We start from the raw sequence: 24,155 nt of genomic DNA on the forward strand, positions 1-24,155 counted from the left end.
CTTGTTGCTTTTCTCTTCCGGCCATGGCTGTTCTTAATATTTCTCCCTTTCCTTTATCTTTTTTTTAAAGGCCTGGGATGGGATGTTTGATCTCTTGCCAGGTAGCCTAGCGGGAATACTCTGTTCAGTTATGCAAGAAGCATGGATTTGATCCCTGACTCCTGTTACCATGCTCTTAGGAATACACAGTTACAAAAATAAAAGCATTAGCCTGCAGCCATACTGCTGTGTGCTGTGCTCTCGTCAGATCTCACATGTTCAGCAAGGTCAGCCCTGCTCAGGACTCAGAGAGTTGGGGGTGCTGTGGGGATGTGGGAAGGAGCCACAGAATAAAAAGAACGTGCGTGAAATGCCATCCTCGTCTGTGCTCCACTCCAGGGAGTGTCTACTCTTCTCTTGTTGTCTGTTTTTGTTACCTTTTTTCCCTCAGATGTATCATTATTTCATAAACATGCATGTTTTTTCTTTTTAAGACAACAAAGGCAATTATTGTGAGTATGCCGAACTGTGTGGATGCAATGCTAAGAATGGCGTTTTGGAATTTGGAGCTAAGAGTCTTCCCAGCAACACTTAGGATGGAGACCTTTGCAATCCAGCCTTCCCTTACAGACCAGTTCAAGGTGCATCCATACGAGACACTAGTTCGGTGCAGCTGTACAAAAAGGTACCATTTTAACCTATGATAGTAATAACACGGGTCATTTGATACTCATGTATGCATTGAAGAAGTTGCATAATTATTGTTAATCGTTTTTTTTTTCCGAGCACTGCCCGAGAACCAGCCACAGCCTGAGCGCTACGCGAAACACTGCAGCACGTTGTGCCCTGGAGAACTTACAGTCTGATGGGCAGCGCAGGCACAGGGTGTCAGACGGGCTCTGGCACTCATGAAGATTAAGTGATGTGATGCTGGCGAGTGATGTTTAAAGCTGTGAGTCCAGGGCTGAGGAGGTGGCTTGGATGATAGGGAAGAAAGTGTAGAAGCAGAAGGGGTTGAGGAGGGGACTTTGACAAGAGTGGCAGAGGAGAAGGCAAAGGGGGACGGATACAGTGCTTCTGTCAACTTCAGGCTCTCGTTTGTTCCACTCCACTGCATCTTACCCCAAAGCCCCCTTGCTAGGGGAGGAGGAAGGCCACATGTTTGGGGGGAAGCGTGTGGGAAAAGCGTCTCCACAAATCTGAGTCAGAAGAAAGGTTGTGCAGAAGGACAGGTGGCTGTAGTTGGCCCTTATTTTATCCCCCTGCAATAAGAACACCTCAGAGGTGATACAGGCATTAATGTTATGCTTAGAGCATCTATACCTCGGGGGGGTGGTGGGGGAAGTACTTGGCATATTACTTTTCTCTCCCAAATGACAGAACATAGTTTAGTTATGCCTAGTTTCAACATCCTGAGAGCATATACGTATCGTTAGCGTGCACTCAGAGGAGGTGCTAATTGTCCCCAGGCACAGAACAAGGGACAGATGTTCAAGGAGGATCCTGCCTCTTCTAAGGCAACGCTACAAGCAAAACATTAGGGTCAGACCTGAAGCAAAACCTGAGGTCCAAACACTTGTAAACGTTAGGTGAGCTCAACCCTACATCCAACTGCAATAGCAAAACATTCTTCAGATCTGAAAAACTGCAAAACGAGGGGGATGTCTGCAGTAAGATCTGATCTGTTTTCTGACCCTCTCCTGACCTTGTGCAAAAGCGACTCAGCCAGCTCTGCCTGCATGTTTGACAAACGCTATTCAACAGACTACAAGAAATTTCCAGCATCTTCAAAACACACAACAGCAGCAGCACTCTGTATTCTCCTCACCTTTGCTTTTTACATTTTCCCTTCAGGTTCTGAGTTTTATGTTATTAAATTTTGGTGTAAAACATTATAATAAATAATAAGTAGCAACATTTTCCATTCTAAAGATATAAAAGATGGAAAAATATTATTGTTTCCATTTTTCTAGTGAGGAAAGTGAGGCACTAATTACTTGCCCAAGGTGACTTTGCTCAGTAAAAGATACTGCAGCAAGAGAAAGAACAAATTAATATAATGTTTTGAAGGCTGGGTTTGTTGGTTTGCTTTTCTTTTACTTGAGAAAAAGCACTCTGGTGGGAAAAGGCAGTTTCAGAAAAGTGAAAATGAGTTCAAATATAATGTGAATCTAAAAGGGTTGGCTCTTGCACATGAATTTGTGGCTGTGACACAACAACAGATGAGTGATCAGTTTGTGTATAGATAATTGCAATGAGTCTAGCCTACAGGAAAAAAATGTCTTTATGCAAGAGTTCTGGACACGGTGAAAGCGCTTGAATATTGCGGTGATGGAAAAGCTAAGAGACATAATAAGCACTCTAGACAGTTAGCTAGAGAGTGGCATGCAAAAGCACAGAAAACCTGACGTGCCCCGAGCTGCTCTGGATCAGCCAGTTGCTCACAGAGAGGATTGTGCCGGCAAATGACAGCAAAGCAGAGCGTGCAAAGCCTCCGCGCAGCCCGCAAGAAGACCGGTGGAAACATCTGGCTTCATTTATTCAGCGGGCCAAGGGCAAAAGCAGGTTCTGACTGAGGGGGGGTCCAGGTCACTATCCTGCCACTGCAGAACAAAGTGACTTTCAGTAACTTTGTTCTGCAGTGGCAGTGCCACCACGCATAAACAGCATCTCTCTGCAGCCCCCCCAACTACTGTTTCCCATTGGTATCGACTTGGGCAATGGCTCTGGGAAAGCCAGAAGGCATTTTCCAAACCAGCAGTTAGCGCATTTCCTAACTGCAAAGCCTCTGCCACGCTGTCATGCATGACTTGGCACACCACGAGGCGCTGCTTTTTGCACCCTGTGAAAAATCATGTCTTACTGGCTGCATGGGAAGAAGGACCTCTGTCTAAATCTTCCCGTACCTGGGCAACAGTCAGTAGTAGTGCTCCTTTTGTTAGGGGAGAAAAATACTGTGTGAGATTTTATTTTTGTTGACTGGAACTTGCCAATGCAATGCAGCAGCAGAGCGAGCTTGGCGGCCACAAGTGCCAGTCAGCTCCCCGAAAGCAGCCCTTGCTTAAGTAAGACGATCCTGTCCTCAGGACCACTGAAAATGAGGCTGTGAAAGGTTATGAAATGTAGCCAGTAAACATTGTTCTGGAGAGAGAAGAAAGTGTGTCCATGATTCCACTGGCTGGGAATGGTGTCGCTCAGTCTCCACCAGCCAGTTGCGTGGGCTGAGACGTGCAGCCAGCCGGAGACTAGTGCCTCTGCGGTTGAATGAAACACTGTGTTAAGCAGCTGCTCTCCTGATTTGCTTCCAGACTCTTTCTGGGCTGTTATTAATTTGTGCCTGGTTAGATAGGTCTTGTCTGCACAGGCTGATATATGACAAGGTTACGCAGGAGTTCACCACGATTTACAGCCTCTTGCCCGCTACCAGCATCTTCCTGGTGCTTTGTCCAGTCCACTGCTACCCTGCTACCGCTTCTCACGTGGGGCTCACTTTATCCCTGCTGCTCCATCACCCCTCTGCCTGCCCAGCCTACGATTCACTGTCTTCCCTTTCTCTCCCTGTGTTAGCTCTCTTTTTGCCTCTTAATGATGGATTTTGCAAACCTGCTGGCTCCTCTGCCTCAGGGTGGCTGGGAGGGGGACATGGGAAGGGGCTGCGTCAGGCTGCCATCACCTCTTGCTTTCTCTTGAATTTTATAAATGCATTGAATTGCATTTTTATCCAAGCAGCAGAAAGAATTCAGAGGGCTTTCCATCAGCAGTATATAAATAAAAACGGATCAGAATAGATTGGATTGTTGCTTCTTACATCCGCTTCCCTATTTTGTTTTTGACAGGTCCTGACACCCACACACACGCTCCTTGCTCAGACTCGGCTAGATCTGCTTTTTTGTCTGCTGTGAGTTTTTGGCAGGATTTTCCATTCCTCATAACCTTCTTCCCTTACAGAGAGTTTCAGTAATTCTTAGCCTGGTCCTTAGCTCTTAGGCCTTGTGCGCTTATGCTCTCCGTACTGATGGGTCTTTCCAGGCCCATCATTAAAACATCACAGGGGCAAACACTGCACCCTCCTGCAAGCTCTGAAATGGGGAAACTGCTGCTGCTGGCTCCTGATCTCCTCTGCAACTCCACTGGGTCTAAACTCGCTGCCCTGCTTCACTCTGCGCTTCCCACTGCAAAGGCGTGGAACTGAGCAAAGAATCTGCAACAGGTACTTTATGTAACGGGTTTAACCTTTTTCCCCCTGAGTTGAAAGAGCAGGTCCTGATGTCTTCAAGTGCATTCACTGTTTGAAGAGGCTTGCCTCATTTTTTTTCTCCTTGTGGAGTTTTTAATGCTACTTATCAGTCACAAATGTTCCCTGCGTGCATTCAAAAACTGGTATTTGCTATTCAAATAGTGCTAAGCTGTAACTGTTTAAAGGCAGCTTGAGGAATTGTTTCTGATCCTAAAGTGGATGAGCATGCAAATACCTGTTATATGTAGCACACACCCCTTTAAAATGTGGTTTTAATATTTACAGATGCACTCTTGAAATTCACTTTTCCCGAGTATCTGTGCTGGAAGAACTTGGTTGCTTGAATGTGTGCATAAAGGGGAGTATAAAAGCAACACAAGAACAAACTAGCAGAATTTTCTTAATAAAAATTCACTGTTTTATAAGGTCAATTTTTAAATTGCCCAACTCTAAACATGAGCACTGGAAAGAAAACAAGCAAGCGTGTGAGTCAGAGATTCCCCCTTTTCCTTGCCATGCTGCGTACTAGATGGGTGGAAGCACAAAGGCGCAGAAGCAGGGCTGAGCGTGGCAACAAAAAAAACAACATCTGTGGGATTCTCTTTCAAACTGTCTCTGCAAGCTGTGGGCGAACACCAGGCCAAGAGCTGTGCCAAGACCCCCTTCTCGTCGCGGTGGGGTACTGCTTGCTGAACCGCTGCGCTCCGACGGGGCAGCCATCTGCGGAGGCGTGCTGGAGGCCCAGCACCTCCCTCGCCAAGCACCCAGCAACGCTCCGAGGGGCCTCGGCCGGGGTTCCCGGGCTGCCCGTGCCCCGTCACGGGGCTGGCAGGCCGCCAGCTCCTGCTGCCCACCACCTCGGGCCGGCAGGCCGCCGGGGCCCGGGCCAGCACAGGGGGAGGGTGGCAGTGCCGGGGAGGGGTTCAGGCGGGCAAGACGACGCGAGGCCTGGCCCAGCAGTGCCGGGGCAGGGGAGAGGGCAGGCGGCGGGCCGCCCCCAAGATGGCCGACGCCCCCCGCCGCCGGAGCGCGCCTCACGCCCCGCGCCCCACCCTCCCCCGCGCGCATGCGCAGCCCCGCCCCCGCACTCGGCTCGGTACGGGCGCCCGAACCGGGCGGAAGTGACGAACCACTAGGGGCGGAAGCGGTGCAGGGCGCCGCTTCCTGCTCGGTGCCGGGGCGTGGCTGGCTCGCGGCAGGTGAGGGGTGGCCGGGCTCGGTGCGGCCGCGGGGGGCGGGGCCGGGACCGGGACCTCCTTCCCCTGCCGCCCCCTCCCCCCCCCCCGCGATTCCGTGCCCGGAGCCCGGGGCGGGCTCGGTGCGGCCTGGCCGGGCCCGCGGAAGGCGTCGAGGAGGGCCGGGTGCGGGCTGGACTCGGCGGCGAGGAGCCGGGGCTCGGGGAGGTTCCCCGCGGTGGGCCGGAGGCGGGCAGCAGGCGCCGGCAGGGCCCCGGCGGCGGCGGCGGCGGTGAGGGGCTGCCGCGGGGTCTGCGGCCTGTCGCCCAGCGGCGAAGCGCTTCTGGTGGCCACAGGCGCGGTCCCTCGGGGACCCGGTCAGGGCTGGGGAGGAAGAGCTTGGTAATGTGAAACGGGCGTCGAGTGAGACGTGCGGCACCCGCTTGGGTGGGATCGCAGGTTTCGAAGTCGGTTCTTACGCTGCTTCTGCGGTGCTGAGCCATGAGACAGATCGCAAAACCTGCCAGGCGGGCACGGGGCCTGGCAGTCTCGAGTCGGCGATGATGTGTGGGACACTGGGGCTCGACATCGTAGCGCTTCGGGGACTGGGAAGGGCGACGGCTTCGCTCCGCGTAGGTTAGCTGCCCTGTAGGGGTAGACAGCTAGATGCTGCAGCCTGGAGGGACTCACGAAAAAGAGGAAAAAAGTGTCCAAGACAGAGGGTCAGAGGACTCTGGGATGTGGGTTACATAACGTATCCTCAGAAAGTTGGCTAATGGCTTGTAATAGAGTTGGGGGGCTTTTGTACTATTCCAAGTACCGACTGGTTACTATTAACTATCAGCTAATTCAAAGAACACCACAGATTATAAACAACATAACTTCTAGTCCATCAGTGCATCAACACAGTTTGCTTCCCACAGTACTGGCAAATCGGTTTTCGTAAGGATTGCCTTTAATTTGCACAAGGGCATGTTCCTCACTCCCAAGCTGGTAGCGGTGGTGATGTAACTATTTGTCAAATAAAAACACGTTGTCAGTGTTTGCAAGTGAACCCAAGTGCTGTTGTAATAAATGCATTTATTGTATTAATTTTTTTCTATGTTCAAAATAAAGAATGAGTCAGCCAACAGTAAAAAGACCACAGGGCTACTAGACCTAGCTGTGCACATGAAGAAAGGCTGCTGATGGATGTAGTGAACATTGTGAATCCACATCCAGCAGCAGTGATCATTATTAGTATTTATTTTAGCAATCAACAGAAGTCCTGTTGTGGTGACAGGACTTTTTTTTTTTTTTTTTTTTTTTAAATGGTGTGGTTCAAATGTTGAGTGGCTGGACAGCACCTGGATTTTCCCAGAGGCCTCTTTCAGAAGAGGAGGCTTTTCATCCCTGGGGAGCGTAGGCTAATTCTCGACTCTGCTTGCTTCTACAGTGCACCTTCCAGCAAGGAGTGTGGGATAGTGCCAGCTGTGGTTGTGGCATTTCATGTGATTCAAGCAAATGTCAGCTAGGAGTTGGCTTGAGATGACCTATTTATTTCATTTAGGTTGCGCAGCGGGTGTTGCTGGCAGTGATTTGCAGACCGGATTGACCTGTCCCGGAGTAGATGAGGTAGAAGCTAAAACTGTCCCTATTTCTTGCCAGTTCTCTGAAATACGGAGCCTTCCTTGAGCAGGGAAAGGAAGCAGAGCGGATAGTGCTGCTTTTGCCAGAGGCGAGAGCTGGAAGCAAAGTGACTTTGGCATGTCCTTGTAGAGGCTTTCTGCATTTTGGTTTTCCGGGGAATTGGAGGTAGTCCAGTCAACTGTCCCTTGCTTAGACTTTCTTTTAGGTAGGTTAGCTAAGGACTGATAAGTTCTCCTGATATTTAATTATGTTTGTCTGGTCTAAGTCTTAAAGCTGGGATGTAAAGGCTGCCCAATATACCTCTGTATTCCTGGGATGCTTTGGTTGAGGGAAAATAGCTGCACCTCCAAAGAGCCCTCAGGCAGAAAAATGCCTGAGGCACTCCCAGAGCAGCACAGGCTGCTAGTCTTAGCATCTGCCCTTCTTCTATCACTCTGGATATTTAAACTGAGTTTTTAATCTTCATTCCTTCAGATAAACGTGTTGTTCTCTCAACTCAGGAGTTCATTGACAAGAAAACTGAAAGCAGATAATCCCTGGGAACTACTCTGCAGTCTGGCTTTTGGGTTCTGGTAATACCAGGTAACTATAGTCATTGCACGCTCAGCCTGAGCAGTAAAAGAGAAGGGTAGAAATTGAGGGCTGGGGAAAAATAGTGCTGAGATAAGCCTGAAAGCAAGGCAGATTTTTTTTTATAATTTTTTTTAGATTAAAGATAGTGTGCAGAGGAAGAAGAAGATTATGTCTGAAATTGTGATGTTTCCCATGGCTGTGGTGTTTGAGCTTGAAGGGAATTATTTTTATCACTCAAAAAGCAATTTCTATAGCTAATCAGCTCTGTTTAGACCCCTTCACAGGATAACCTTTACCAGAAAATAGTCCATCCAGCAGTTTCTTTAGTGGGTTATTGATTCCCCAGGTGTCATTCTTTTGACCCAGCTTTTTGTCAGCTCCTGTCATCCAGGACAGCCTGTAGGGGTATTTCTTCTAGCAAATGTGAATGGGCTTGAAGACACTTCCTTATAGTGAGTGAGTTCCCCTCCTGTCATTTTGCAGAAATGCAAGCGTCCCCTTTGCTTTTGAGTGTATAAAATGGGCAGGAACTGGTTTGGTTGCCAGTTTGATTTGGTTGTTGCCATCATTAAATATCTCAGGATCTGTTTTAAAACAGTGTGTGTGGGGTATGGGTGCTGTAAAACTCCAGAACTTTGGAGCAGAGGGTACTGAATGTGGAGGTGAAAAACAGGACATTGCTAGTTAGGATTTGTGGCAGTGAGATCTGGCAACGGTTAGATCTGCAGCTAAGGCCACTCTGCAGGAGCCCGAAACTGATTTTGCATCAGAAAATTAGAGGGAAAAATTAACTAGGTTTGTTTTGTTTTTTTTTTTTTGGAAAGTGCTATGGTTTTGGGAGTATGTATTTGTTGCTGTGGTCTGATAGTAAGATTGAGCAGCTCTCATTTTTCTGAACGAAATGTTCCGGAGGAAGCTCTACAGCAGTGTTTCAGCTAGCCGGCTTTTGAAACTCCAGTATTTAAGAGAACTTACTGCAGGGAAATGGCCCTCCAAGGGACTTTTGGCATAGCCAGTGCCTTCTGTGTACTTTAGGCACGCAAAACCAAAGTGCCCATTAAGGAAATCGAATGAAGAGCTGTGTCTGGATGTTATTTTTGATGTCTGTATTATAGGTGTAGCTAAGCTATTTGCTTAGGCTTCTTTTATAATAAATAGTGAGAGGAAGGGAAGGCAGGCAATTAGCACGGTGCTTTTGGTCAGTTTTAGATGGCTGCCTTAGAATCAGATCAATTGTTCATTAGAGCACCTGATTGTCTCCATTAGTGATGAAAGCCAAAGGTGACAGTTGTAGAGTGGGTTATCTGATTAACTTTAGATATCAACACCTGTCTGTCAAAACGAGCTTTATGTATCCAGCTGAAGGAAATCAATTTCAGCCTGTGCTTAGAGGACAGGACTGTCTCAGCAAGGTGATGCAGCCTGCAGCTCGGTGCCTCTTGGCAGCGAGGGCTGCTGTCTATGCTTCACAAAGCAGAGCTCTGCGTTGGGAGGAAGGTTGTCTTGAAGACAGTAGTAGCTTAGAGGCCATCTTAGCTTGTGGAGCTGAGAGGATTGAAGTGCACCTCTAAATTCTTTTAAGTCTCTACCTTTCAGATTCTCTTTAAAAAATATTTTCATGTAATAGCATTCTGTCTTCTGGAGAGCTGATATCCTTTGATTTTATGTGATCCATCTTTAAATGTCAGGTATTTTGCAATTTGCCAGGGAGTTGCCATATGCGATTGTAAAGCTGGGCTCCGAAATCTCAGGTTTTGATTCTGACCGTGTAGTATGTGACAAACCAAGAAATCTAAGTGGCTCTGAGTAGTTTTTAGGGAAAGGGAGGGTTTCCATTTCAGAATGATCACCAAGTCTGTTGATGTATTGGTTCAGGCCCACGCTTATTTGATCCAAGAGACAATGCTGCTGGTGGGAAACCAAATCCTCCAGTTCATGTGCATTTAGTTACCTGTCAATAATGTCTTTGCCTTAATGTCATGTTGCTCAGAGATTTCATGTCTTTAGTAGCTGCAATACCTACTGTTTCTTTCAAAGCAATGTATCTGAGACAAAGGTGTTAACAGGCCCTGGCTTCTTGAGAGAGGCTGCCTTAAATACTGGGCTCACGCTTTCAGAAGTAGATTTTTGACAGGCCAGTGCTTTTCCTTTGGTAGCTCTGAGTGCTCAGGAAGGCTCACCTTTTATTCTGGAAACAGCAGCATAAGACAAATACATAAGTAGCAATGGGCGTTTGTTCGTCTGACACAGCCCAGGGTCCAGGGAGACATGTTCCTGTCAGGCATCCTGTTTACAGAAACTGTGTCAGTAAGCTGCTCTTTTGTTGCAAAGCAGCCTATTTATTGTGTTCCCTCTGCAATTTAGGGAATTAACTGGGGAAGAAAAAAAGTTTTGGGGTGTTGGATACAAGCTTCATACCAGAGTCTCTCTTGCTGTTTCCAAAAGTGAATATCTTCATAGCATTACCTAAATACCTTTTTCTAGTACAATGTTGGCAGTCAGTAGGTTGAGTGAAACATATGTTTCAAATTGAATGGATCTTGGGTACTCTTCATGCAGATCCCAAGGTATGTTGGGTTGAATTAAACAGCTATCATTAGTATGTAGATTCAGCTAACAAAAAGGCACCTAGCACTGTAGCTGACATCGTGGTGCAACACAATGTTCTTGTGGTACCCAAATGCGCGAGATACCGTGTATGTGGTAACTGCCAGTAATTCCACACCATTTGGATAGGGAGAAGTGAGTGGCGTTATATCACTGGGTAGTTAGTGGCTGCCTACCAGTGCAGCAGAAAAAGCCTTTCCTTTTCCTGCAGCTGCTGCTAGGACAGATGAGGTGGGCTGCTTCAGTGATGGAAGGCGCTGCTGCCGTTTCCAAGCAGACTATTGACCCACAAGGCCAGGATGAGCAGTGTGTGAAATGCAGTGTGAGCCCCCGCGTCCTGCTGAGTATTGGGTCAGGCTTCTCAGTGCTCTGCTGTTTCTGCAGGGCCATGGTGTGATGTGGGAGGCTGACTCCTTTTGAAAAGATCTTGGCTGTTCAGGCAGTCCCATATCAATGAGCGACTTTTGGAAGTTATCAACATGTAGCAGGATATGCCTTGTAGGATTCATTTTCTACACGGACTTTTTTTTTGTTCTTCTTCTGAGGTAATGCTATACTGTAAGGACAGGCTGAAAGTATGAGGTTGATGAGACTGAGTAAGTATCTCTCTTTCTAAAGCTGGAGCAGAGGAGCAGAAATGGTTTTTACAGCTGTGGCTAGGTTAACTGTGTGATGTAGATGTGGCCATGACATGCTCCTGCTGCTCTGAGGGGGAGGGAGAGCAACAGCTTCTAAAGCTTCTCACTTTCCTGCACCCCTTGCCAGTCTATATGCCTGAGGAGCTCCAGCTGCCCAGTTTAATTCACTCATTGAGAGTGGGCAGGGTGGGACAGCTGGAATGGAGAGCTCTCTTGCTCCAGAAATGGTACTGAGAAATAAAATCCTTACTGCTTCCAGGCCCTCCAAAGATGGAGAAACGCCACTCTTCATAGCTTCTTCTAAAATAGCTACTACAGGTCTTGAGACCCAAAGCAGTAATGTCTACAACAGAGTTTGGGAATGCTACTATAAGAGACGTCTAGTAACATAAGCACCCTGGTGGAGTACAGCCTGCTACGGGGCCTAATTATGATCTTATTAATGCTTTCTTTCATCACTGCCTTCCAGCCTTCAGATGATGATTAGACCTATTTATAGGGGCAGAGTTCCTTAATATTCAGCACAGTGCACCTCTTGCCAATCAAATCAGTACCATCTGCATCTTTGATTGCTGCTTAATAACACTGTAGTACATGGTTAATTAAAAAAAATATAAATAGACTTTTCATCCTCTTAACTTATCAAAGTGCTTCTCTCCTCCTCCCTTCCCCTCCCTGTCCCCCCCAAAGGAGGTAAAGTTGGCTTAGCACAGAGACTGTGGTGAACCTCTCATCCCACTGCTGGAAATACATCTTGCTGTCCTACCCAGGATAATTACCTATTGTGTGCTCTGCTGGAGGACTAAGTTTCAGCCCCTCCAGTGAATGTCAGCACAGGGCAGAATGATCATTTGCTGCATGATAAAATAGGACTTACGTCTAGGCTCTTGTGCTGCATTTACCACCAGAGCATAAGCAACTTCTAGCTTTTGTTTCACTTGCGTGTCTACATCTGTGTGAGCGCATGTGCACACCCCGCCTTATCCCGACCCTTAACAGGAGGAGCATATACAATGGCATGTTTTGCTTTTCTGGCATTTTAAGTGTCTTTTTTAAATACAGTTCCCTGGCTTTGCAGCTGGTAAACTCACAGGTGTGTGCTTTATTTGTGGAGGGCAAGGTCATAAAATTGTCTTTTTTTTTAATTATTTTTTTCCTTGGATGAGTTCATTCTGATATTTTGTTGTGCTTCTAGCATAACCACGGTCTGACTTGCACATACCAGCAGATTTGATCACGATTTGGAATTCTGTGGGAAGCCTGTGCGGAAAGTAGAGAATGAGGATGATGTAGTAGTATACTAAGTACAGTACCACAGAGTACTGTAGTTAAGTGTACAGTAGTAGAAGTTTGTGATGAGACACACAACAGACATTGTAGCAGTTGGGAGCTTTGTGAGCTCTAAAAGCCACATTTAGGTATTGTGAGCAATGTGCGATGTAGTATGCTAGATTGGAGCAGAGGAAAGTGAGAATAACAGCAGTCTGTTATTGTCAGCCAGGATGGGACAACATTTGTCCAGGTAGACATGGTAGAAAGTATTATGTGTAAAAAATTACTGTCAGTGAGGAATTTGGGATGACTTCTCACTGTGAACCAAGTTATGCATGTGACTTTATCAGAGCACCTTGTGATAAGCTATGCCCAAAGCGTGTCTCTACTCCATCTTTTGAGTGTGTTTAGACTTAACCTGTAGTTCATTTGTGACTTGGTCTGTTCCCACTGTGGAACCATCCTGGTGGTAGTGGTATGTGGTGAGGGATATGCAGACTTGTGTTTTATTGCATATTGCTAGTCTCCGCGTCCTTGCAGGTGGCTACAAGGTATTGATCTTTTATTAGGGTCCTGCAAAGGAGAGGCGTAGGGCTAGAGATAGCCTGTCACTTCTTCTTGGAGATGTTCCTGCATGTGGGAATTAAAGGCTTTTAATTCATGCTGCCTTTCCAGTGCAGTGACAGAAGCAGCAGCACAGTAATTGCTGAAGCAGCCCTTGTATCTTTGAAGAACACACGCTGATTTTTTTCAAAGTATTTAAGCCCTCTTCTCCTCTGAACCCCCTTCTTTAATCCGTTGAAGCATGTTAAGGAAGCAAGTATTGTTGGTGGCTTGCTTTATTCTCCCTTTATTTTCATAGCAAAGCACGCATCTGCTAAGTGCTTATATATAGCTTTACCATCTCAGCCTGTGTTCAGGGCAGGCAAATTATTTTCTTAATATTGCCTTTGTTTACATTCCCTTGAAAAATTAAGATATTTTAAGGTTGTGGGGTTTTTTTGTTTGTAGATAATTATCTCAGTGATTGGTCCTCCATAGAGCAATATTTTCTAAAGAACTTAGAGGAGTGTTGCTTCTTTTACAGACTCTGTTTGCTCTGTAACAAGTTCTCTTGGGCTTAGCCTTGACACAAGGAGTTTTATTCTTGGGGGAAGTAACAGCAAAGTAGGTGAGCAAAGTAGGTAGAGTGTTTCTCTACCTATCCAGAGCAGTGAATTGTATACTTCCTTCTCTGGGTTCGGAGCTGCAAATCTCTACATAGCCATCAGAGTAACAGACTTGCCTGTGATGATTGAACAGTATGACCAGTTGCTGGTTCCAGATACCTGAAAACCCTGCAGTGCTCAGCCTGGATCTATCCGGGTGTAAGTCTTCTGGAAAGGCGAGACAGTCTGGGGGAGGCTGATGTTGCATTTCCCACTGCTGCTGTTCCGCTCAGCTTTTGCTAGTGTGAATGTTGGGACTGAGAGGGAGAGAGCAGCTTTGGGTGCAGAGGGATAGCCACCAGCCCTGACAAGCTTTGTACCAGCTTGCTTCAGATTGAAGGCGTAGACAGCTTAAGGCAAAAGTGCAAATCTGAGCAGTTGCTAGCTCCAGTCAGAACTTCCAAATCAGGATATAGCACTTGTAAGCAGGTGGTGCAGTGAGAAAACAACCTTTTTCTCTTTATTTGCAATTTAATAAGGCAAATGAGGTTATTATGTAACACCAGAGCACATTTGTCTTGATCATGAAAGTTGACATAGAAAAAAAAATTGAATAAAGAGTGGCTGGAGCCCCTAGATGCTGCAACTCTTTTTCCAGAGTCTCTTTGATCACAAAAAAAGAGCCGCATTGCTGTTTCTTCTGCCTTGTGTGACCCACAGCTGGTCACACCGTTAATGATTAAATCTCTTGGGTGATCTGACATCTGCTTTTCTGAATCATACTTGCTTTGGGGTTTATATGCCCATTTCTCATCGTAGCATCTGAGTATTTCATGTCGGCCGTCATAATTCCAGGATGCTGTGCTTTCTGCTGAAACATGCCAGGTCCCTCTTTAAGATTCTGGAATGATACTGGAACCAGTTTGTTGCTTTGTGGAAGTCACTTCCATGTGTAAGATATGAACAGTTTATTTGCACCTTTGGTGTGTATGTTACATGGAGGCTTGGCATCCATTGGGCAGGATGGGAGAGCCGAGATATTTCTAATCTGCAGCACTTTTTGTTTTTATGTAATGCCTAATTCTGATAATGGAGCATGGCAAGGAAATGTGCTGCTTCCTTCTCAGTGCACTGGAGGTTGGGATAAAGGAAGAGTCAGTCTTGCTGAGTGACATTCAGTCTTTGCTTTCCTTCCTGACTTTTGTTGGGAATATTTTGAATTTTCCCTATTAAAATCTTCCTTGTTCCTGCAGTCCCTGTCTGTTACAGAAAGCAATTCTGCTTTTGTTCTAAGCGTATGGTCAGACCTTTACTCAAAGTGTTTGTAAAATTGGCTTGTTTCCCCAGTTACTTTGGTCACAAGAGGTAATAAATAGCAGCTGTAGCATGGGATTTTGCTCCAGTCTAGTCATTCAGAAGGCTGTTGCTGTTTTTCCTCTTTCTTGCTATAAATCTCTAATTTGTTACCTTGTGCAGAGAGAATTGTCTCCTGTATCTGTCTCCGATAGCGGTTCCCACAGAGTCTACCATATTTCTCTAATGTGTTTTTTTAGGAAACGTGAGAATCTGGAGCTCGTGTGAGAGGCTGCTTTGAGAACCTGTGAAACTGAAGTTTACTGACAGCCAAACCGTGACAGTGTGAGCAGGAGCACCTGGGGCTTTTCCTGCCTTGCCCCACTACTGTGTGCTCCTCTCTTTGCAAGGGGGGCAGCTGGTCCTGAAGAACAGTCTGCAACTTCTGAGTGTGAGGAAAGAAACAGTTTGGTAGTAGCTAGGGGAGTGCTGCTTCTGAGTGTGAGCATCTGTCAGTCAGCAGCTGAACTGAGCTTGGCTTTAGAAAGGTCACTAAGAGAATTAGGATTGGTGAGAGTATGGGAAACATATGGGGGCTGTATAATCTCATCTGGCCTCAAAAGGTGAAAAGCTTGGCCTTCTCATCCTGTGGGGCAGGATTACCATTACACAGTAATGGTTTTGGTAGTGAAGCAAGTTTAAGAAGTCCCCTTCTTGCCCCTGCTTCCCATTCTGTTTCATGACTGGGCAATTACAGCTGTTTATCTGGCTGTGGTAAATTGGGTCATTGAACTGATCTGAGTTAAAAATAGGAATCCCAAACATCAGCAGCATTGATGCAACAGAAGAGTTGTGACCAGTGGCAGGGAGGATCGTAAACTTGTTCTGCTGTCGGAGCCAAAGTATCGCATAACTGCGCACTCGCTGTGTTATCTGGTCGCTTTGTTCCATGTTGTCAGTCAAATAGTAGATTTGAAAGCAAAAGGGTTCAAGCTTGGTTGTGGTCAGCAGATCAAAAAATGCCATCTCAAAATCAGCTGTACTCCTCTCAGATTAACTTGTATGCTTTACAACCCTAAATAATAATTTCCTGCCTGCTGAATAGGCCCAGTCAAGAAGACTAATCAGTGTGCAAACATTGCCGCTAGAGAGTGTGGATACAGAGTCTGGCTGCCAATGATGCATGAAGTGAAACAGAATAGATCTAGGCTTTCTGCAGCAGAGCCAGGTCTTCTGATGGCTGGGCTTGATTTTGCAAATTTGTTATATGCAGAAAGGCTCCTAGGTTTCCTCCTTCTTTTACCTGTCATATGATTCGTTATTAAACACCTCCCCCCGCCCCAAAAGAACCCCAAGCAACCCCATGCCCCAGGAAAAAAAAAAACAAACAACAACAACAACAAAAAAACCCCCAAAAAAACACCACCAAAAACCAAAATGAAACAACAAAGCAGCCACATCACATTTACAGAAAGTCTTTCCTAACCTGCTGTGGTAGGATCAGAAAGGACAAATTTGGAGAGGGTAGATGGTGTTTCTTAAATGTACAGGAATGGCTGCAGGCAAGTCTAATCTGATATCTTTTCATTTTGTGAAGCAAGATAGGGAATTTAAAGAACGTGTGAAGACCCCTCTTGTTTTTACCTATTAAACAGTTGTTTTATGCCATAACTATCTCTTCGGGCTCTTGTTTTGTGAACTTCTCCAGTATAGGCTGTGTTTCTATGTTATTTTCAGCCTGCTCTGCTGTACAGGCTGTAATACAGTTTGCACACAGCAGTGCTCCGTGGACTAGCTCCTGCAGACCTCCAAGTACCGTGGAGGGAATGTGTTGTGTCCTGAGATATCTCTGTCTGTTTCTGATACCTTACTTTTTGATCCTCCCTTGTTTTGCTTCTCTTCAGCTTAATGAATATTTTCTCATATGGATGTACAGTGCTCTGCGTGATGAAACCCTGTAATGAGCAGCTGTAGACTGTGTTTTTTTACAGTCTGAATGAGCAAGATACACAGAGAAACAAGTTTGAAGGGAGTTGTGTAGGCCTAGCGGCAGAGTTTAGGTTAGAAAACTGTATGGACACTCTGTTCGTTAATCAGGCTGTCCTAACAGTAATGTATTTGTGAGTTTACAATTTATAATGTGCTCAGAGAAATGGATTTCTTCTCTATACCCTCCTCCATGTCCCGGGAACTTTTTTGTTATTTTTGTGAGCAAAAACATGGGAGGCAAACTCTTTGGGAATTGCGGAGGGAGAGGTGAGCAAGGCTGGCAGGATGGAAACATGGACAATGCACAGCCTTCTCCTGGCTGAACTACAGAGCAGTGGTATTGGCCCAGCTGCATCCAGGAGCATGCACACTGCGCTGGTGCACGTGTTGAACACAACTGAAAGATTTCAGTGACTGTTTAGGTTTTATATGTGAAAGGATCCTAAAATAAGGAGACCTCTTTTAAGATAGTTACTAAGGAAAAATGCAGTCACCAGAAGCAACAAGCAGTCTCAGAATGGAAGAACTTTCATTAACCTACTTGGAGCAAGGGCGTGTGTGCACATGCATGCCCTGTAATTTCATAGCTGCTGTTCGTGGCAGGGAGTGGTGGTTATGTTTCTCGGAGTAGAAGTGTAAGATGAAATACCGCGTTTTGCTAATAGGGTTGAATGACCTGAAATATATCCATCTGGAATGTGAGGATGGGAGGAGGGAACAGGGTGATTTCTGACGAGTCTTATCACTACCCTGAACTGACTTTGCTCCGAAGTGTGGTCCATGTTTTCAGCACAGTACTGAGCAGACATTTGTTAAGTATCAAGCTAAAAATAAAATTATGGTTCCCAGGAGCATTCAGATAAGCAAGAGACTCCCACCTCACTGTAGCTGTCTTGGATTTATTAAAAATCCAATATGTCAGCCTTACTACTTGTGCCTTTCTCCTCAGCTCACCGATTCCATTGCAAATGCTTTCCTAAAATAATTAGGGGAGCAGAGAGTGGAAGTCCCTGAATAAAAGCTATGATAAAATGGATGTGTGTTTACTGTAATGACCTATTTGCTCTTTCCTTTAGGCACAATGGCTACAGTAGCCCAGAAGCACTTTTTGGAAGGGCAGACGTACTCAGTCCCCCTGATCCAACCGGACTTACGCAGGGAGGAGGCTGTTCAGCAGGTGGCAGATGCACTTCAGTATCTGCAAAAGGTGTCGGGCGATATCTTCAACAGGTATGGTGCTGTCACATGGGGGCTGGGGGCTTAGCATTCAGCAATAGGAAACAGTGTGCTGTGATAAGGTTGCAGCAGTGAAAGGGCATTGCATTGGCAAGCAATGGAAGTTCAGAAAAGGGATAAAGAAGGGCCAGATGCACTTTAATAAAAGTTTATTGGATTCGGGTCTGTCAAAGTTAAGCATAATGAAATGGCTGCAGTTAGCCAGAGGTTGTTTGTTATTAATTTTTTATTCAGTGGCAGACTCCCACAAATTGCATTACTGCTTCTGCGGCAGTTATCCTTTATTCCTTCTTGCTCATGTTTTAAATGGGAGACTTTCTTATTTAGAGTATCTTGAAGAATGTCTTTTTGAGTCGTACTTGGAGCAGTGGAGTAGAAAATGTCTTTTTGTTCTGATCTCTGGGACTTCCAAACTGTTCTCTTTGGTCTTCTGGTGTTTTGCAATTCTCTTTTTGTATGTTGGGAGGGCTGAGCGCATGAGAGTGTCTGTTCTTCTCGCCACAGTCTCATAATCCATCTAAGCTGATCTTTTCAGGGATTTGGCCCACACTTGCCACCTCTTGCATATGGGCATCTTTAGGATTGGATCTATAAGACTACTTATATAGCAGATCAGAGAGATTCTTGTGCTTGCCTGCAAATGATGGTAGATAGCATGGTGCCTTTTTCCATCCCATGTCATCTTTGATATCTCAGTGTGCTAGATGGCATATCGTATCATTGGTATGGAAACAGATCAGCCTTTATCTTCTCATAGCCTGATTAGCAGAAGCACTTGCTTTGGTTTCAGTGGGGATCATGACTACCTAGTTTGATTTACTATGGTGTGAGCAGGATCATGGCATTCTTTCTTCTTTCTTCTTTTGAGTTTTTTTGTTTTTTTAAGAGCAGATTGAAGTTCTTCAGTTTTTGATAGCAGTACTTTGAAGGGCAGCCTCTAGGGAAAGGGTAGTCACTAAGGCTGAGCTCAGGTCATTGAGGCAAATAAAGGCTTTTCATTGGAATAGCCTTTGTTTGGGCAAGGGCTCTTGGGCAGGGGCCAGAAGTGTGTGTAGGCTGAATTAAGTTGAACACAAGGTCTCATTCTTTTGTGCACTTCTCAGTAGGGGAACCCTTCATGATATAAGGCTGGGAGAAGGCTTTCTAGAGCTGCCAGAAACATGTGGAAGGCACCTCTCGCTTGGGACTGGTTGGCAGTGCTGTCTCCCTCTGTGGGGCAAATAAACCTATTGATAAAACAGGAGTGGTTCTTTCTCCGTCTCTTTTTTTTTTCCCTTTCTTTTTTTTTTTTTTTCCCCCCTTTTTTTCCCCTCCAACTCGCTGCTTTGTAATGCAATACCCTGTAATTTCCCTGGGGAGACAAGTCTGCTGTTTTGTATGCAAGTCACTCCTGAGTCCTGAACAGTGACTATGATGCTGTTCCCTCGCTCTTTGGTGCACTCATGACTTTTAATTACCAATTTTTTCCAACAACAGAGGAGGCTTCATTGGGCTCTTTGTTTGCTTTGCCTTTCCTCTGAGGTCTCGGCTCTCTGATATAATTAATAACGATTTAGTAATTATGCAGGCGCCTGATTAAAAGTTCCATGACCTTGCTTGTTCCATGCCAATCAAGGGGTAAAGCTTTCAAGGTGAGAACTTTGCCACTTAGTGAAGAGTGACCTTTTATCTTCCCTTTCCTGAGATAAGGCAGCTCTATCTTCCATTTCCAGGAAGGAGTTGCCTTATCTGTGGAAGCTGACTGTTCTGATCTGCAAAACAGCAGCTTGCAATGTTGATGGAGAGGAAACTTGTTCAGTATGGCAGACTCAGATGAGTGTGTCAAACTCATTACTTCACTACTACAAAGATGCAGATGTTCTGGGGTTGTTTTGTGGGAACACTTGGATTGCTACAGTGCTTTCAAGAGTGGCAAGCCAACGTGTAATTTGTTGAAGGTGGAATGAAAGAGTCTCTCTTACTCTCTATGGAAAGAGGAATCTTTCCACAACCAAATCTTTTTTTCCATGTTAGCTGATCAAAGCTTCTGCTTTGAGTGGTTGCTGACATGACAATTGAGTATGAATTCTTAAAATGAACATGTCCGTCCATTGTGCAAGGAAGGTGAGCTTTTTCTCTCTTTATTTGGAAACTGGCTGAAGGCAACTGTGGTACTGTTGTGGTTGTAGAAGAAATGTTCCCTGGGCCAGTTAGTGGCTGCGCAGAAACAGCAGTGGTGAAAAGTGCCTTTGGATTCAGTCTTCTCAAGGGGACACAAGAAAGACACCTTTGCATTTGGAGAACGGGGAGAAAGAAGACAAGCAGCTTTCCTCCATTTGGGGAATCCGGGAATCTTGCAGAGTTCATTAGTTTGTAGAGAATCAAGGGATGTGCAGGTGCAAAAAAAAACCCAGGTAAACTATGGCTGAGACTCAGAGCAGACCCACTGGGAACAGCCTTGGAGAGTAGGTCTAGCAACCCTAGCAGCTAAACCTCCTCTGTACCTTGCTAACAGTGCACTGGGACTGCAATCTGGAATCACTAAGAAAGAGCAGGGAGTACCTCAGCATCCCTCTCTATCATAGCCCTAATCCTTGGGAGCAGGGAGCCATCCGGCTTCTTCCACACGGAGAACAGCAAAGTACCACATCCTGCAGAGGGAGAGCACTGACCTGGGCAGGCTTCTGGCTGCTGGGCAGTACAGGTTGATGTCTTAGGTCAGTACTGTCAACAGTCTGGTCCTCTTAGGAAATCCTGTCTTCTTGGTGCTGATATCAGTACTGTGAGGAGATCAAGAGGCTGCACATACTTTCCAGGGTTGTGTTTTGGAGTAATGGAAGTTTTAACCTTGTGTATGTTAACTGAATTCATGTAATTAATCTGCTGTGGAAGCTGCAGTGAAGATCAGATTCATTGCCTTTAGCTACTGGGATTTTAATACATATCATTACTGCTTAAAACATAAATATTCTAACATAGCCCATCTGACATAATATCTATATGAGTTTAACTCCAGACTTTTAAGGAGGGCTTTTGATATAGGTCACAGGAGGCAGAATGACCAGTTTAAACACTCAATTAACCAGTAGTCTTTTATCTATTTGTTTCATCATTACCAGCATTTTCTGGGTGACAGGTTGTGTTGGAATCATGTGCTGTGGAATTTTTTACAGGAATGTTGTTGTGATAAGTACTTCAGACCGGTGGTGGGTTTAGCTTTCCCAAGATGCCCCCCTGGTTAGCTAGGCTTGCCCTTTGGGATTTCTCCATTTCTGAGGAGAGTTTTTGTTGCCAGGAGATGTTAATAACCTCTAATATGTCAGTTCATTATTCAGTGTGTACACTTTTGTAAAACAGATTTGTGGAAAATTGCCTATGCAATTTATCTTATGGAGTGTTATACCAATAGAAAGAACACAAATACTTGGGGTTGGAATGTTGTTATCAAGGTCCTGGTCTCCTTTGCCTGTGATCTAACCACAAGTTGTCCAGTATACAAAATTTCTCATCCTTGTGCTTCTTTTTTTCAGTTTAAGGAAAAATTTCTGTGTTTATCTTTTTAAAGATCTTTATTCAGTGTCTTTTGCTTGTCTGGAATAGTATTTTGCTAAACAGGTGCATCCTTCTTGTTCCTCCCCAATGGCATTTAAATTCGTTTCATATTAAGTAGTTGAAAAGGGCTTTAATATTAAACAAAGGTTTAACTGGGAGCCACACTTCTGAAAGCAGTAGTTGGAGAACAAACGTACTGTGGAAATGCTGTTAAGTGTAGGGAAGTTAAGTCTGGTAAGTGTGTGATTAAGGAAAGTAAGGAGTAGCTGGCTGGGCAGCAGAGCCTTAAGAGATGTTTGGGACAGGAGCAGGGTTGAGATGCGAGTAGTCCTGAAATTGAAAATGCAGACAAAACCCAAATCATGAGGCATTTGGGTGTTCCCCCCTTGTTTTAAACTTACTACTGCTATTAGTCATGATGATCACTAATGGAAATGGGTGACTGAATTTCACCATAAGAATGTGCTTGATTTAGGAGGTCCGTGGAATGTATTATTAAATGTTCATGGAAACTTGCAAAGAAAGGTCTTGCTGCGAGTTGTACTGTGTCGTTTGTTGTGCGCTGTGGCTCTGGGATGCATCTTGGAGCTTGAACATTGCATTGTAGTTGTTCCTCTGCTGGATGTAAGGGTTTGATCTTACTAGGAGGAGAGCTGTCAAGAGGACTCCATTGTGATGGGCCATCATTCGGGTGAGTTTATACCAGGTTGGTTGTAGCACAGGGAATCAATTTTTCTCCAGTTAATTTTAGAGTGATACAGCTCTTGTTAAGCAACAAGTCACCTCATGGTACTTTAAAGTTGTCCTAGAGGCCATCTGAGAGAGGATGCTAGGTGTAGTTTAGTTTCAGAGACCTCTCTTGAGGGGCTGTAGGAGTAGTCGTTTGCTGCCAGGCAGATTAAGCAGAAACAGTGAGGTAAAGGAGTGAGTGGATAGTCCTGCAGACATGAGGACATGGAGCATGGGGAAGACGGAGAATTTTGCCTGCAGATATTGGTTATTCTTGTAGAGCCATGTCCAAGTAATGTGGATTTTTTTTTTTTTAAGTGTATCACACACTTTGTAAGAAACTGCTCATTTGTTTTAGCTCTCATGGTCCTCTGGAAGCTGAATTTGAAAGCTTGTAAAGACATAGCTTGAGAGAGGTTCCCAAACTATTGGGAGACTTTAGGAGGTGACATATGGGTGTCAAATCAGCATGCCTGGAAGATTGGTGGCAGCTAGCAGTAGCAAGCATCATATGCTCTCAAAAAGAGGCAAAGGGATAGTGACTGTTCTGCAGGAGTCCAGATTACAACTCTTTCTGGATGCTGCTAAAATCCCTAAGCTTAAAATCTTACGGGATCTGAAACCCAGGCTCAATTCAGATGCCTTGACAGCCCACGGAGAGGGGCAGTGGGTGGGAAGGGGCACAGATAGAGGTATCACAGCTTGAAATGAAATGGAAATAGTAGGAAAGAGGAGACTGAATGGTATTAAGTCATTAAAAGATTATTCATTCAAAATGAAACAAACATGGTGGAGAATTAGCGAGACAGGATTCTTGCTCATCTCAGAAAGTTCTGAAAATCTACGTCTTTTGGACTTCAGAGATTAAATGTGTCTTTTGAAGGAGAGGAGCAGAATGCTAAATTTGATTCTGCAAGCAAGATGCTTTTTATGGCATTGTCATTGAAATGTAGTGATGGTTACTTAAGCCCTTGCTCTAAGTCTACTAACAACAGCTCTTCCACATCAGTTTCTTTCACTAGCAGTCTGTTTATCTTTGAATCCCATTCCCCCAAAAGGAGGGTGATCAATCTGTTCTGCCTTAAGTGATTGAAAGGCCATCTTGAACTTGGTAAGAGAGCTGTAGCCTTCTGTACACTAACAAGGTCTTCAGCATAGTTTAAAATGAGCAATTTAAAGAAACGATTGAAGTGCTTCACCTTCAATATCCTCCTCCAAGCAGACTTAAACTTTTCGCACCTAATAGCAGGTCTGCAAATAGCGGTACATTTTAATGAATAGCTACAAGACTCAATGCCAGCATTAATGCAAAATGTTTCTGAAAGCATGAGATGATTTTGCATTAGCTACAGAAAACATTCTGTAGGGAGGAAGGGCTCTTAATGCTTGATTCTATGTCTGAAAAGAAAATGATGGAATATTGTGTCCAGGATGCTGAAATGGCCATCCAGGAGCACAGAGGAAATACAAGCCTTACCCATATCCTCAGTCACTAAAAATAAAATGAGTGGTTTAGGTGCAATCAGGCTAAACTGCTGATATATCAGTTTGCTGTAGGTAGTTAAAAAGTGAAGGAAAATGCAAAAGTTGCAGGAGAGGTGTTCTCCCACTTCTGGAATTGGTCTCAAAGCTGCTTAGCAAAAGGAGGCAGGCAGCAATTTCAGACTTGATGGAGCTCTTCAGAGGATTCTCTCTCCTCTTACAGGGCCTGTCATGGTAGTGGAGTATCTAGTGGAAATGTGAGACAGTTTGATCAAAACAGATGGCATGTGCAATAGGAAAGGCAGACGGTAGGGAGAAACTTAGATAACTTTGGTACATATGTTTTTTTTGTTTTATTTTAGTTTGTGGGGGTTTTTTTAACCCTGACAGGGTAGCCTCTTGTTTGTACAGTGTGCCTTGTTGGAGAAAACTCAGTATTGAGTAGCAGCTTTCGAGTTCTGGTGAGCTAATTCTCTCCCTGGTCCTTAAAGACAGGACAAGACAGACTCCCTGAGAAAGCATGTGAGAGATTTGAAAGTAGGAAGAAGTGTAAGATGCACCTGCCTACGTACGTGCACCTCGGTAGCTGGAAGAATACCCAGTTGAATATGCATTGTGGTTTGACCATCCTGAGGCC

At 45.1% G+C, this 24,155-nt stretch overlaps 1 protein-coding gene across 7 annotated transcripts in view; it reads left to right on the forward strand.

Moving 5' to 3' along the window:
* Positions 1 to 5,363: 5,363 nt before the first annotated feature.
* WASHC1 (WASH complex subunit 1) overlaps positions 5,364 to 24,155 on the forward strand; it is a gene marked incomplete at its 5' end in the record, with an annotated part of 46,072 nt that continues 27,280 nt past the window's right edge. For 2 of the 7 annotated variants that reach the window (XR_014228038.1, XM_082310490.1), the window contains one exon: positions 17,592 to 17,770. Coding sequence is in view for 6 of the 7 variants with exons in the window: in XM_082310490.1 (XP_082166616.1) it covers positions 17,592 to 17,770 (179 nt within the window). Of the gene's footprint in view, positions 5,416 to 5,604; positions 5,684 to 6,940; positions 7,006 to 7,494; positions 7,603 to 17,591; positions 17,771 to 24,155 lie in introns of those variants that run through there. The other 5 variants (XM_082310492.1, XM_082310493.1, XM_082310494.1 and 2 more) reach the window with 5 other exon arrangements.

This window comes from Platalea leucorodia, assembly GCF_965183815.1.
Source record: "Platalea leucorodia genome assembly, chromosome: 4".
Lineage (NCBI taxonomy): Eukaryota > Metazoa > Chordata > Aves > Pelecaniformes > Threskiornithidae > Platalea > Platalea leucorodia.